The sequence below is a fragment of the Petaurus breviceps genome, unplaced genomic scaffold (genome assembly GCF_028583685.1).
Source record: "Petaurus breviceps papuanus isolate PSGF00001 unplaced genomic scaffold, PetGlider_PUasm1.0 175, whole genome shotgun sequence".
Taxonomy (NCBI): domain Eukaryota; kingdom Metazoa; phylum Chordata; class Mammalia; order Diprotodontia; family Petauridae; genus Petaurus; species Petaurus breviceps.
The window spans coordinates 62380129-62392791 of record NW_027185764.1 but is presented as its reverse complement, the minus strand read 5'-3'; the positions used below and the strand labels follow the sequence as shown (position 1 = coordinate 62392791).

Sequence of the window (12663 nt, the reverse complement as noted above, 5' to 3'; positions counted from 1 at the left end):
AAAGGAATCCTTTAAATAATCCTACCTTCCAAATTCTTCAAAATACTCAATTCCCATGAACTACGCCTCCATTCCACCTCAGCGACATATTGAGATGCTTATACCCTTGATACTGCCATCTCCCACAAGTATTCCAATTCCATGTCATGAACTCCAAAATTCTTTTATCTGATCACAAACTTTCATTAATTCATCTTTCCCTACACTTATAATCCTTAATATTGTTCTTTGTCCCCACAAGGAACTGAAATCCCTCTACCCTTCTATGCTTTGCCAGGCCATTACTCCTGCACTTGCTACATTCTCACTTTCCAATCTCAACCTCTTACTGGACCACTTCAATTCTATCGTCTACTTTTAAATCCTTTGCCAGTTATCGTATCATTGATGACACTGTTATAAACTACAACTCTGGATTAATCTCCTCCTGCACTTGTATTCACATACTGCTAAAGGAAAATGAAATCACAAAGCTATAATGATTGGGTTCACCATAAATTTATGCTATCAAAATCTCAAGTGTAAGACAACCCGCCCAAACTACAGGAAGGCTTTCCTAAATCTCCTTAATTATAGTGTATTCCTTACTTAAATATTTCCTATTTTATCTGATATACAGCTTATTTGTGTGTCCTCTCTCCCATTAGAACATGAGCTCCTAAACAGCAGCAGAACAGGGACTGTCTTTTGCTTCTTTCTGTGTCCCCAGTGCTCAGCACAATGCCTGGCACATAGTAGGAACTTAACACATGTTTATTGACTGAGTGCTCTCCTAAGTCTCTGACTGCTCCTTTCCAGTCTCCTCTGCTAGATCATCACGCATGTATCATGCTTGCCAAGTGGCCATGTACTCCAAGACCTTATCCGGCTTTTCTTTTCTTCTTTTCCAACACTGTTTCTCAATACCATCATCAACTCACATGAGTTCCATTATCATCACTACAGAGATGATTTCCAGATCTATAGATCCAGTCTAATCTTTCTTCAGAGCTCCAATCTTATAATACCAACAACCTTTTGGACATCTCAAACTATATACCACAGGCATCTAAATCTCAACATATCCAAAATAGAATTTATTATCTTTCACCCAAAACCTTCCCCTCTTCCAAACTGAGGGCATGACTGTCCTCTTACTCACCTAGCATAATGGTAAGGGAATTTGAAGATCTTCCCTGCCCCTTAATGGGCCTCACTTGGAGCACAAGAGAAGCTTGCTTAGGGGAGGCGTTTTTCAGGAAGGAACACTTTTTGTTACTTTGTGATTAGGCAGTGGGTCACGAAGGTTGTGATGTTCTCTGACCCTGGAGAAGGCTACATATATATTATTGAGGTGAGGTTTTGCTTTGGGGCTCACTTATGGGAAGAGACATGTGATTTGACCAGATAAGATTCTGGGCATTCTGGGCAGCCATTGAGACTCCTGGCTTTGAAAACCCAGATGTTGGGGCCGGTGCAGTGAGTAAGAGCCCCAGCCCCAGAGTTGGGATGACCTGGGATCGAATCTGGGCTCAGATACTTAGCACCACACCCAGAAATAACTGGCCGTGTAACCTTGAGCAAGTTACTTAACCCCAATTGCTTTAAAAAAAAAAAAAAAAGAAAGAAAGAAAAACCAGATGTTGGTGCTTGTCTCTTTGATAACTAATACTGTATGTATGTAATGGTCAGATAGCTAGAAGCCTGGTAGGTTGGACTATTGAATTGTGTTATTTTCTCTGTCTCTATTTTTTCTCTGCTTGTGACATCTCTTTGTATTTTCTGAAATTCAGGGTGCTGACTTTTTCCCCTGAACTAAGTGAATGATACCTAAGTTTGATCAAAGTAACCCCTTTTGAGTTGCTTTCCTTTAGAAAAGCAGATCAAAGAACCTGTGCTAGCAACCATCTTGGGTATGCTAAGGTGCTTGCTGATACACCTAAGCTGGCAACTTTGATGTCATCCTTGATCACACACTCTCACTTATATCACATGTGCAATCAGCTGCCAAATGTTATCATTTCTACCTTCACAATATCTATTCCATATTTCCTCTCCCCCCACACAGCATCCTAGTTCAGGCCCTCATCCCCCATCTCTTAGACCACTGCAACATCCTTCCAATTAGTCTCCCTTCCTCATGTCTCATTCTCCAATCCATCCTCCAGAGTTGCCAAACTTCTTTTACTTAAGGGTAGGTCTGACCTTGCCAGCCCCTCTACTCAATTAACTCCAGTAGTACCCCATCAACTCTAGGACCAAATATAAAGTCTTATTAGCACATAAGGCTCTTTAACAACTTGGCCCCTTCCTATTTTTCCAGCCTTTTTACACTCTGCTCCCCTCTATGTATTCTACAGGGAGACTGGCCTCCTTGATGATTCTTCCGATTTGATGTCTTTGCATTGTCAGTCCCCCGGGCCTAGAACATTCTCCCTCCTAACATGGTTGGAATAGCCTTTCAGAATATATCAAAGAAAGCTATGGTATTTAAAAAAATAGTAGGGTCTAGAGAGAAAAATCTAATAGTGCCCACAGGAGGGAACAATAGTTATAAAATTTGTTTTTCTATGTACTTTTACTCAAAAGTTTAATTACCTGCTTAAGGACATCCAATGAAGTTACTGAAAAGTCTGGATTTTTTGCTATGACTCTCAAACGTGAAATACTAATTAGTTTGCCAGAGATCTTTAATTAAAGCAGACCTCTAATGCTTAGCTTTGAAAACAGAATTCAAAAAAACAGAAATGAAAAGAATTCACTAACTACATCTTCCTGCTCTGGACATTAACAGACATTTGGTCTTCAGCCCTGAGAAATACAGCTACCTAAAATAAATAACTACTATCCAAAACATGGAGACATTAGGAAAAGTATCCCTTTGGTTCTCTAAAAGTTAAAAACCCAAGAATAAGTCGATGTATTGGGGGAGCTCTGGCTCCCACCACTTCTAATACATGTAAAAAAAAAATTACTCTAAACAAATTTTAGAACCACAGAACCCACAAAGCGACAGAGAAATAAATCTCGCGCAGAAGGCAATCGAGCAGGCCGAAAGGAAGGGTCTGTTGCACCAGACTGGGAGCCATACAGTTCTGACACTGGGGTGGCCCCAATCAGTGGCAGCTGGAGCAGACTTCAGGAGAGTGAATCACCAGCAGCTGTGGCAGTTTCCAGATTTCTCAACCCATAAACACCAAAAAGAAAGTAAAATGTCAGTTGGGAAATCTTGGAACTGGGTGAAGAAGAGATAGATCTGGCCCCTGCCACTGGAGCAAGAAGTGGAGGTGCAGCTGCTGCCCCATGGCTGCCTCCAGAGCCCCTGGCCTGCAGATAGTAGGGGGACCAAGTGACCATTCAAAATCACTCTTGCTTTAACTTGCTTGGATCTGGATCGCGGTCTTGGGTGGTGGTCCTGGGGTGTGTGGCCAGTGTGCCAGAGCTTGTGGGGGCTGCAGAGAGGGAGCCCTCTTAATAGCTCCAGCAGTTATAAAACCCCAGCAATTTGGGAAATAGCTCTTGCAATCTGGAAGCAGAGTTCTACCGTGGCAAAAAGCTCAAAAGTCAAGTATGTGGCTGGCAAGATGAGCAAGCAGAGGAAGCAAAAACAGACCATAGAATTTTTTTTTTTGGGGGGGGGGGTGTGCCAAAAAAGATCAAAGCATGGAATGGGAGGAAGACAACGAAGTCAGAACTCCTGCATCAAAAGCTTCCAAGAAAAATATGAATTGGTTACAGGCCATGGAGGGGCTCAAGAAAGATTTTGAAAATCAAGTAAGAGAACTGGAGGAAAAATTGGGAAGAGAAATGAGAATGATGCAAGAAAATCATGAAAAGCAAGTCAACAGCTTGCTAAAGGAGACCCAAAAGAATACTGAAGAAAATAACACCTTAAAAAAATGGACTAACTCTAATGGAAAAAGAGGCCAAAAAAAGTCAAGAGGAGAAGAATGCCTTAAAAAGCCAAATTTGCCAGATGAAAAAGGAATTTCAAAAACTCACTAAAGAGAATAATTCCTTCAAAATTAGACTGGAGCAAATGGAAGCTAATGACTATGAGAAATTAAGATACTATTAAACAGATCCAAGAAAAAAATAGAAGGCGATGTGAAATATCTCATTGTAAAAACCACTGACCTAGAAAACAGATCCAGGTGAGCTAATTTAAAAATTATTGGACTAACTGAAAGTCATAATAAAAAAAAGAGCCTAGACAACATCATTCAAGAAATTATCAAGCAAAATTGCAATGATATTCTAGAACCAGAGGGCAAAATAGAAATTGAAAGAATTCATGGATCGCCTCTTGAAAAAGATCCCAAAAGGAAAACTCCTAGGAACATTATAGCCAAATTCCAGAGTTCCCAGGTCAAGGAGAAAATACTACAAGCAGTCAGGAAGAAACAATTTGAGTATTGTAGAAACACAATCAGGATAACACAAGATATTCCGGAGGTTAAAGGAGCTAGGATTAAAATCAAGAATCACCTACCCAGCAAAACTGCAAAACTGAGTGTAATGGCTTCAGGGAAAAATATAATCATTCAATGAAATAGAGGATTTTCAAGCATTTTTTTTTTTGCTTTTTGGAAGGGCAATTGGGGTTAAGTGACTTGCCCAAGGTCACACGACTAGTAAGTGTTAAGTGTCTGAGGCCAGATTTGAATTCAGGTCCTCCTGACTCCAGGGCTGGTGCTCTATTCACTGCACCACCTAGCCGACCCTCAAGCATTCTTGATGAAAAAAACCAGAGCTAAACAGAAAATCTGACTTTCAAATACAAGAAGCAAGAGAAGCATGAGAAGGTAAACAGGAAAAAGAAATCATAAGGAACTTATTAAAGTTGAACATGGAAAGTATATTAAAGTTTCCTACATGGAAAAACAATAATTGTAACTCAAAAGACTTTTCTCAGTATGAGGATGGTTGAAGGGAATATTCCCTTGGAATGTACATAGTTCCCTAGGAATGTATATAGTTCAACTTTAATGTGAGTGTGTGCATATGTATGTACATGTATACATAGAGGGAACAGGGTGAGTTGAATATGAAGGGATGATATATAAAAAAATAAAATTAAGTAGGGTGGCTAGGTGGCTCAGTGAATAGAGTGCCGGCCTTGGAGTCAGAAGGATCTGAGTTCAAACCCAACCTCAGAAACTTAACACAAAAATTAGCTGTGTGACCTTGGGCAAGTCACTTAACCCCAACTACCCTACCTTCCCCCCTCCAAAAAGCAAAAAATTAAATAAATGAATGAATAAAATTAAGAGGTGAGAGAGAAATATATTGGAAGAAAGAAAAAGGGAGAGATGGATTAGAGTAAATTATCTCACATAAAAGAGGCAAGAGAAAACTATTATAATGGAGGGGGAGAAGAGGAAGGTGAAAGGGAATGGGTCAGCCTTACTCTCATTGAATTTGGCTTAAGGAGAGAATAACATACACACTCAACTGGGTATCTTACCCTAAAGGAAAATAGGGGGGAAGAGGATAAGAGGGGGAATGATAGAAGGGAGGGCAGATTGGGGGAGAGGGTAGTTGAAAAGGGACAGGGTCAATGGAAAAAACAGAATAAGTGGGGGGTGGGATAGGATGGAGGGAATTATAGTTAGTCTTTCACAATGGAACTACTATGGAAATGTTTTGTGTAACTACACACGTACAACCCATATTGAATTGCTTATCTTCCCAGTGGGGGTGGATGAGGAGGGAAGAAGGGAAAATATCTGGAACTCAAAAGTTTTAAAAACAAATTTAGAAAAAAATTGCTTTTTACATGCAACTGTTAAATAAGACATACAAGCACTGGGGTACAGAAATCCATGTTGCCCTACTAGAAAGTTGGGGGGGGTGAGGGAGGATATAAGAGAGAACATATTGGGGGAAGAAGTATTTCAGTGGGCTCATTATTTTGGGGTGGAGGGTAGGGGAAAGATGGGGAAAAAAATTTGTAACTCAAAATCTCGTGGAAATGAATCTTGAAAACTAAAAATAAATAAATAAATAAATTAGAAAAAATATTTTTAATGTATGAAATGCTAATTCAAGTGACACCACCAGGGGGAAAAAAGCATACTATTTTAGAGCTAGAAGGGATTTCGAAGATCATGTAGTCCAATTCTCTTATTTTATAGACAAAGAAAAGAAGACAGAGAAAGGTCACACATGGGTAAGGATAGAGCAGTGACAGAACCTAGATTTTCTGACCTCAAGTTCCTACATGGTAGGATGGATAAAGCACTGGACCTGAAGTTGGTTAACACCCAAGTTCCTAAAATTGAGCTCCTGTTTCTCCTCTCTCCCTTATCTCCTATCATTCAGATATCTCCTGACCCTATCTCCTCTTTCACCCCTATCTCACATTATGAAGTGGTCCTACTCCTTACCAAGGCTAACCCCTCTACCTGCACAAGTGATCCCATTCCTTACTGTCTCCTCCAATCTTTCTCCTTGTCTATTGGCTCATTTCTTACTGCCTATAAACATAGCCATGTCTCCCTCATCCTGAAAAAAACCTTCACTTGATCATTCTAACCTTATTATCATCCTATATCTCTTCTGCCTATTGCAGTTAAACTCAGGCAGTCCTTAATAGGTGCCTCCACTTTCTCTCCTTTTAACCCCTTACAATCTGGCTCTCAACAGTATCATTTTGCTGAACTGCTCTCTCCAAAGTTACCAAGGATCTCTTAGCAGCCAAATCAATGGTCTTTCTCAATTTTCATTCTCCTTGACCTCTGCAGCCTTCGACACTTGTTGATCATGCCTTGATATTGTCTTTTTTCTAAGTTTTCAAGACACCATTATCTCCTGGTTCTCCTTCTACCTATCTGACTATTCTTTCTTAGTCTCTTGCTAGAGCCTCATCCAGATCATGCCCTTTAACCACAAGCATTCCCATTCTGGGACTTCTTTTTTTACTCTACTTGGTGATTTCATCAGTTCCCACTCTCTTAAAAGACTTAATTTCTATTCTGAAAATTCTCAAATCTACCTATGCTACTCCAACTTCTGTTAACCTCTAATCTCGCATCTCCATCTGCCTTTCAGACATCTCGAAATGGATGTCCAGTAGATATCTTCAACTAGACATGTCCAAAATAGAGCTCACTATCTTTTTCCTTAAATCCTCCCCTTCTACCTTCCCTATTACTGTAGGGAATTACCATTATCAGAATATCCTCCCAGTCCCTCAAAGCTGCAACCTAGGAATTGTTCTAGACTCCTCACTGTATCTCACCCCCCATATCCAAGCTGTTGCCATCCAATCTGTCGATTTCATCTTTGCAACATCTCCCTATATGCCCCCTTCTCTACTTTGAGACTACTACCACTCTAGTACAGACTTTCATCATCTCATTTCTTGATTATTACAATAGTCTGCTTGTGTGTTCTGCCTGACTCAAGTCTCTCCCCACTTCAATCCATTCTCCATTCAGTCACCAAAGTTATTTTTCTTAAACCCGGGTCCTAGTATGTATCTTTTTCAGTGTTTTTACACTCTACTTTCTGCCACATACTCTTTGATCCAGTTAACACTGGTTTCCAGGCCCTTCTACAAATAAGATAGTCCATTCTTGCCTCTGGGAAATTTTCTCTAACCATCCCTCATGCCCTGAATACTGTCTCTCCTAACCTTTACCTAATGATCTCCCTGGCTCTCTTTAAATCCTAACTAAAATTCCATCTTTTGCATCTTTTCCTCCCAACCCCTGTTAATACTAGTACACTCCCTCTGTTAATTATTTACTATTTATATTTATTTGCGTGTTGTCTTCCCTATTAGACTGTAAGCTCCTTAAGACTTACATGAACTGATGCTGAGTGAAGTGAGAACTAGAACACTGTACAAAGTAATAGCAACATTGTACAATGATCAATTATAACAGGCTTAGCTCTTCTCAGCAATACAATGATCCAAGACAATTCCAAAAGACTCATGATGGAAAATGCTACTGACATCCAGAGAAAGAACTATGGAGTCTGAATGCAGATCAAAGCATATGATTTTTACTTTGTTCCTTGTTTTTTCTTCTTTGTAGTTTTTCCCTTTTGTTCTAACTCTTCTTTCACAACATTACTAATGTGGAAATATGTTTAACATGATTATACATGTATAACCTATAACAGACTGTTTGAAGTCTTGGGGAGAGGGGATGGAAGGGTAGAAAGGAAAAAAATCTGGAAGTCAAGAATCTTATAAAAATGAATGTTGAAAACTATCTTTACTTGTAACTGGAAAAAAATAAAATACTATTAAATGAAAAAAAAGGTTAAAAAAAAAAAAGATTGTAAGCTCCTGGAGGGCAGGAACTGTCTTTTGCCTCTCCTTGTTTCCCCAGTGCTTAGCACAGCAACTGGCATGGGTGCCTAACTGAGTGAGTTTAAATCTGGCCGTAGACAGTGAATAACTGTATGATCTGGGCAAGTAACTTAATCTGACTCTGTTACAGAAATTTTAAAATGAGGATAATAATAGCACCTGCCTCCCAAGGTTATTGAGATGATCAAATCACATAATATTTGTAAAGTACTTAGCACAGTACATAGCACATAGTATGGGGTTAAAAAATGTTTGTTCCTTTCTCCTTTCCACCATGTTATGCAAAATCTATTCAGCTGCAAATAAGATAAAGCATGAGTTATCCATTTCTGCCACTTAATCAGTACAACCAAAATCTAAATACTGTTATGGAAAGAAATGATATACTTAATCTCCAGATTCTTTACTTAAAATATCATGAAGATTTTATATTCTAATAGTTTTTCCCCCCAAAGGCACAGACTTACCTTTTCTCACTGTAAAGGTTCGAGTGTACTTGTAATACTTTTATAATAGGTTCCTCATTTCCCTATAATATTATAATTTGACTGTGACTATCTGAATTATAATTTTCATAACTTTTATCAGGTCATACTCAAATGCTAGCCTCTGCAGAATGTGTGCACCTTAAAATGCTACAAATATGAAAGTAAACCCTTTTCATTCTTCTTTAATAGGAAATTTAATCTTTTTAAAAATCAAAAAGAATTATGCTTTATCTAAAGTTCACATGGGATCCATAAGACCATGTAACAAAGAAAAAATTAAATACCTAAATTACAAACTTAAAATGTTGAATTCCTCTTGGAATACTCCTAAAGGGAAAGGATTAAGAATATAGCCATAGGCACACCCATGTATTTATGCCAAAAGTGAACTACAGACACATAATAAGATCTGCTAAACCTCCTATCTGAGCCTGTTACTGAAACACTGGAAAATAAATTTAGCATTTGGGCCCCTGTGGCCTTTGATTAAGAGGATTTTGTACCTTCCATACTTGAAAGCTGTGCTCACTAGAACTTGCAATCTGTTTAGTTTATGTATGCCTGCTCAGAGATTTGCCTGAGGCTTTTTTTTTAGTTTGAGTTACAACTCTAATTAAATTCAAATGTATTTAATTTGCTTTAAGAAAAACTTTCATGAAAGTATATAAAATGTTTATCATTTGCTCCAGACTCTTCTTTATAAATGTGAACAATTCCCAATACTTTCCCAAGTAATCAAAGGGGTCTTTTATAGAGGGATGTGGAAGGCATAAAATAAGCCTTTCTTTCATTTGCTATTTGTCAAGCCATAAAATTACACTGATTTAAACACCTAAAATGGCCTCATAGGTCTCTCATTTTCCTGAAGATGAACAGTATGAGGGGCTATGATAGAATAGTAATTCTTAATTAGGAGGAAAAATCTATAGCTGAACTAAATAGTTTTTAAAATCTCACTTTATGTACATTCCATTTTAGAGTCCTCAGCTTCTCAGGTACTAGGACTGAGTGACAAAAAAATTATCAAAAGATTCTGAGTAACTACTCTGGGTGGTACAAGTATTTTGAAAGCAAAAAGGCCTTAACTGCCTAAAGAAACTGAGAATACTGCTCAACAGCAAACACTCTGGGCACAATAAAAATAGGGAGCAAATTCTTAAGTTCTACAAAGCAACAAATATCTAGGACAGTATAACAGAAAAGACCCTATTCAATTAAAAGAAGGAGTAGATATCCATCACCAGCAGCTTCAACTATTAAAAAAACAATACAACCTATCTTACACAGGCTTACAGAGGTTTTCATTAATAATCTCTAAGGTCACTTTCAGCTCTAAAATGTTACCTATGATTGTATTCTCTGCTTATTTTCCATTACAAGTCCAAGAAGTAAGCTACCCTCACAGAACTACTGTTCTGTTTTCCCATGCAAACAAATTTCACACAATCGTCCATCCATGTGTACCCTTATTTATTACATGGACCTTTCAGGTCCAAACAAATCCAACTATATGTCAAAGGGTTTAAAGTTAAATTGCTTGCAAATTTAGTTTTTAAAAAGGTGACTGAAAAAATCCTGCAGCTTCTTTTCACCCTAAAATTTGCTACACATTGAACTACTGTCGGCATGACAGCAAATCCCAAAACACAACAAAAATTCCTCTAACATTATAATACTATCTAGATTTAAATATTTCCCGACAGGATAATCCAAACAAGTGTAAAAGTGACCACAAAAAGGGGAAAGATGAAAAAGTAAGGGCTTGAGAATGAACAAATTGGACTAAGCTAGTTCAATATCCCAAATGCCTTTGAAAAGCATGGGTACTCCTGGAAAGGCATACTCCTTTCTAGAAATGTACCCACCACTTACTTCCTTTCATCTCTTCAGGGTTACTAGGCAATCCCTCTTACAACTCCTATTTCCTAAATCCTTCATTCACCACGACCTCCCCCGTTCCCCCCCCCAAAAAAAACCACATTGATTAAGTTATTCTGTTCTTGCACCCTCTTTCATTCCTCAAATATCAAATACTGTTAAGTGCAATACTAAAGTGTACCCAACGCATCACGGTAGTTTTACATGGGAAAGATAAAGCTTTTTGTGAGGGTGGAAAAAGGGGGTAACATAGGAAGATTCAGTATCTCTACAAGTTTGGGTTGTTTTTTTTTTTTTAAGTTCCAGTGGTGGAGAAATACCCATCCCCTGGAAATTTTCCCTCATTATCGCTATAGCATAAGATGGTTAATTGCACTTGATGTCTAGAATCTTTCACCCTTAAGTCTATTTCAACTCGAGGAATGCAACAGGTGTCTGGGAAAGCCCACAGCCTGGCAAGGGATCCCAGTGCAAAGGACGTGACCATTATCCCTAAAACCGTGCCGATGGCCGCCCCGAGCCAGCTCCGGGATGGGGGTCACCGCAGGAGCCCCCTCCTCCGGTAGCCCAGCCTGAGGGAGGCCTAGCGGGAAGCCCCGCGCCGGGGCTCGAGACCAGACCCCCCCCAACACACACCACTAAGGAGGTGGAGGTGGGGTGGGGGAGGTGCCAGAGCCCACGCCCACGCCCCGCCACGCCCCGCTCCCCCGGAACTCCGGGAGAGAAATGGTCCCCGCGAGGAGGATGCGTGGTGGCCGCCGCCGCCGTGGGCCAGGCGCGGGCCGGGCCGTGGGGGAGGGGATGGCGGGGAACCGAGTGGTGACTGACGGATGGCCAGGGACAGCGATGGGGCGACGGGGTGAAGACGGAACACGTGCACATCCCCGAGCCAGGACCCCTTCAGAGGCGGACCGGGTCCGTCACATACTCACTGCCGCAGCTGCGACCAGGAAGCACCAACCAGGAACCGAATCGCTTAGAGGAACGGGGAGGGCGGGGACAAGCTCACGGGGGCGGAGCCTCGTGCACGTATTACGGTTCAGGAGACGTACTTCCGGGGAAAACCATTTTCCGCGCATGCGTATTTACGTGTTTCTCCCCACCTCTTCTTTCCCCCTCCAAACTCGCTCCTCCCCTACCCCTATTCCCAACCTTTCTGAATTCTTTGAACCCTTTTCCTTTTCGCTTCTCTTGACCCGCCTCTCTCCCACTAGAGTTTCTTCGCCCCAGAGCGTGGAGGCGGGGGGGCGGTCTCAGGAGCTGTTACGTGAGACCACCTCCTAGAGCCGTTGAGCTGGACGAGCAGGCAGCCGTCATTGTTGCGCGTGGCAGTGGGGTCTCGAGCTCCGGGAGGAATGGGAGAGTATCCGCGGCTCCCGGCTCTGACTAGAATTCCCAAGATGCCCCGAGGACAAGCCTTGGATGCCCCCCCACCTCCCTCGGGGTGCCTTAAGGCTCCCTAATCCAGAGTGGCCCTAGACCTTTGCCAAGGAGGCCCGCGGCTGGGATCACCCGGAAATCAGAACCATCCGCTTTTCATGTCATCCCATCTTCGGCCAGGGGGGGCAGTTGGAGGAATTCTCTCAGTCTCACCTGAGGAGAAGGGTGTGTGTCTATGGCTTTTAAGACCCCTTAATTTAGCAAGGGACAATGCGTTTGGCGATTTGAGCCCGTTCTGAAGTTCCTGTATTCAAGTAGTAGGGGGATCCTTGCATAATATTTCTTAATATTGAAACAGTTTAATAATAATTAAACCTTAAAACTAATTTTTAAAAGGCTTTGTTCTGTGAAGTTTGTAGTCAAAGGGCTGCACTTGAGGACTTAGAAGGCCACCTGTTCCCAACTCCTGAATTAAACCATAATTATTTAAAGTGCTAAATTGTGATTTAAATGAGTGTCCAACTCACCTCATTTACCTGACAAGAACCAGATGTGATTTAGAGTTATTAAATTCAATCAATAAATATTTATTAAGCACTTACAATCTGTCAG

General features: G+C 40.7%; 1 protein-coding gene across 2 annotated transcripts in view; it reads right to left on the bottom strand.

The window, feature by feature from the left end:
* ZCCHC7 (zinc finger CCHC-type containing 7) overlaps nt 1-12405 on the bottom strand; it is a 272242-nt gene extending 259837 nt beyond the window's left edge. Inside the window, exon 1 of one of the 2 annotated variants that reach the window (XM_069085255.1) lies at nt 11600-12405. In XM_069085255.1, the coding sequence (XP_068941356.1) occupies nt 11600-11750 (151 nt within the window). In that variant the 5' untranslated portion in view covers nt 11751-12405. The remainder of the gene's footprint in view (nt 1-11599) is intronic. The other variant, XM_069085256.1, reaches the window with a different exon arrangement.
* Nucleotides 12406-12663: the final 258 nt, after the last annotated feature.